We start from the raw sequence: 2,835 nt of genomic DNA on the forward strand, positions 1-2,835 counted from the left end.
AAATGGAAATGGGAATGGAAATGGGAATGAGGAAGAAATACCAAGGATAGAAAACCCGCTTGTAATAAATGACAATGATAGGTCCATGATGGACTTCATCATACCTGTGTTGGATGAGTTAGATCCAAGCATAGCTCAACCTGTGAATGGAGTGCCTTTTAAGCTAGAACCGGTGATGTTCACATGCTCCAAAACATGGGGCAGTTCCATGGGTTGTTGATGGAAGACCCACATAAGCACCTTAGAAATTTCATAGAAGTGGCCAACACTTTTAAGAATCCCAACATCTCGGATGATGTGCTAAGATTGAAGTTTTTCCCTCATTCACTGGCTGACAAAGCCAAAGAGTGGTTGAACTCCCTTCCATCCAACTCCATAACCAATTGGCACACCCTTGCTGAGAAATTCATCATGAAATTTTTCCCCTCCAATAGTGCAAACTAGAGGTGATATTGCTAACTTCATGCAGAGGGATGGTGAGACATTAGTGGATGTGTGGGACAGGTACAAGAACCTTCTTAAGCAATGCCCCAACCATGGTTTTCCCTCTTGGGCAGTGTTATAAACCCTTTACAATGGCATGAATACTTAAAACAGGGCCTTAGCAGATTCTGCTGCTAATGGCATGTTTATGACTATGTCCTTTAACCAAGCCCATGAGTTGTTAGAACAAATGACTCAAAATTATGCCCAATGGCCTGAAGAGAGAAATCAGCCAAGGAGAGTGGCTGATTTACATGAGATAGACCCTGTAACAGCCCTTTCAGCCAAGTTTGATGCATTGTCCAATTTAGTGAGAACCCAAGGACAAACCATTGAGGCAAGATTGTCCCAACCCCAAGTTCTTGTACCTACACCTTAAATACCTGTGACCCAACCTCAAGTTAACGCAATAAACACAAGTGTAACTTGTGTTTGCTGTGGTGGGCCCCATTTGTATGATAGTTGCCCATCCAACCCAGAATCTGTGTTTTATGTGGGAAACCAAAATAATTTTTCCACTAATTTTAATCAAGGATGGAGGCAGAATCAACAGCCCCAATTTTTCCAAGGGCAAGGGCAGCAAGCTGGCCCTTCAAATGCCCAAACCAAACCACATTTTCCCTCCCAAAATTACCAACAACCTTCAAGGCAGCAACCTTTTGCTCAGCCTAGTGAGCTGCCTATTGCTCCACCATCTTCCTTAGAAGCTTTGTTGAGGGAATATTTGGCTAAAAATGAGACCAAGCAAAATAGCTTGGAAGCTGTTGTGCAAAGTATTCCAGCATCCTTGAGGAACATAGAATCCCAACTAGGCCATTTAGCAAACACTATGAATACCAGACCCCCTGGTACCTGCCTAGTAACACTAAAGAGCCTAGGAGAAATAAAGAGCAATGCAATATGATAGAGCTTAGAAATGGCAGATCTGTAAATCAGCCAGAAGCTGTGGTTAGACCTTCCACATTAAAAAAAAGAGAAGAGGAGAACATGCAGAAAGAAAAAGATGCAAATTCTAAACCTGTTCAGAATTCTGTTGTTCATGACAGCCCCCAAGGGGCTGCGCATAGTGTCCCCTTGCTCATTCTAGTTGAACCAGACAATCAGCCCCCTATAGATGAGCCTTTACGGAATAATTCCATGGAAAAATCCACTCCAAGGGGTTCGACCCCTAAGCCAAATAGTGAGACACCTGCTGCCTCAAAAAGACCTCCACCACCCTTCCCTCAACGGTTACAAAAACAGAAGCAAGACACTCAATTTAGGAAATTTCTAGACCTCCTAAAACATTTGCATGTCAACATTCCATTTGTGGATGCATTAGAACAAATGCCCACTTATGTGAAATTCATGAAAGAAATTCTTTCAAGAAAAAGGAGGCTAGAAGAGTTTAAGACTGTTGCTCTTACACAAGAGAGCAGTCAATATCTGCTTAGTAAGATACCTCCTAAATTAGGAGACCCAGGAAGTTTTACAATCCCATGTACCATAGGAGACCACTACATAGGCAGAGCATTGTGTGATTTAGGTGCTAGTATCAACTTAATACCTTTGAGTGTGTACAAAAAGCTGAAAGTAGGAGAGCCTAATCTCACCACTGTCACTTTACAGTTGGCTGATAGGTCCTTAGTTTATCCGGAAGGGAAAGTAGAGAATGTCTTGGTGAAGGTAGATAAATTCATTCTACCTGCTGACTTTATTATTTTGGACTATGAGGAAGACCGAGAGGTGCCTATAATTTTAGGAAGGGCTTTCTTAGCCACTGGTGGGGCTGTGATAGATGTTAAGGAGGGTGAGTTGGCTATGAATGTGAATGGTGAGCAAGTAAAATTTAATATTTTGAAAGCCATGAAATACCCAAGAGACATAGAGGAGTGTTTTAGGCTAGATATCATTGACTGTGTAGTCAAAGATAAATTTATGCATGAATCTGCATTGGACTCTTTACAAATTTCTGGTTTTGAGGGTCTTGAAATCAGTCAAACTGATTCAGAGGAAGTGGTTAAATGGTTAAATTCCAGATCTTGTGTGGTTTGGAAAAATAAAAATTTTGAGTCCTTAGAATTGGCCAAGAGAGGGTTAAAAATTCCCAAACCCTCAATTGAAGAGCCCCCTGTGTTAGAGCTCAAGCCTCTGCCTAATCACCTTAGGTATGCTTACTTAGGAGAACAAGACACATTGCCTGTTATAGTGTCCAACCTGCTCACTGTGTTAGAGGAAGAACAGTTGCTGACTGTTTTAAAAAAATTTAAGAGAGCTATAGGTTGGTCTTTGGCAGACATAAAAGGAATTAACACACTTCCTATTACACACATGAAAGAGGTAGTAAAAAAGGAAATTCTTAAAATCCTTTTT

General features: G+C 41.2%; 1 protein-coding gene and 1 non-coding gene across 2 annotated transcripts; one reads left to right on the top strand and one right to left on the bottom strand.

Annotated features, from left to right (window-relative positions):
* Positions 1 to 437: 437 nt before the first annotated feature.
* LOC133315442 (small nucleolar RNA R71) lies at positions 438 to 543 on the bottom strand. The gene has a single exon (XR_009752075.1). It is a non-coding gene; the product is annotated as a small nucleolar RNA R71 (small nucleolar RNA).
* Positions 544 to 1,470: 927 nt separating this feature from the next.
* LOC133315440 (uncharacterized) lies at positions 1,471 to 2,802 on the top strand (the record flags this gene model as incomplete). The annotated part of the gene is made up of 1 exon (XM_061517071.1): positions 1,471 to 2,802. A coding segment is annotated over exon 1 (1,332 nt), but the record flags the coding sequence as incomplete, so codon positions are not given.
* Between the last annotated feature and the right edge of the window lie 33 nt (positions 2,803 to 2,835).

This window comes from Gastrolobium bilobum, unplaced genomic scaffold (assembly GCF_033153095.1).
Source record: "Gastrolobium bilobum isolate Gb01-03AN ecotype WA unplaced genomic scaffold, APGP_CSIRO_Gbil_v1 utg71447, whole genome shotgun sequence".
Lineage (NCBI taxonomy): Eukaryota > Viridiplantae > Streptophyta > Magnoliopsida > Fabales > Fabaceae > Gastrolobium > Gastrolobium bilobum.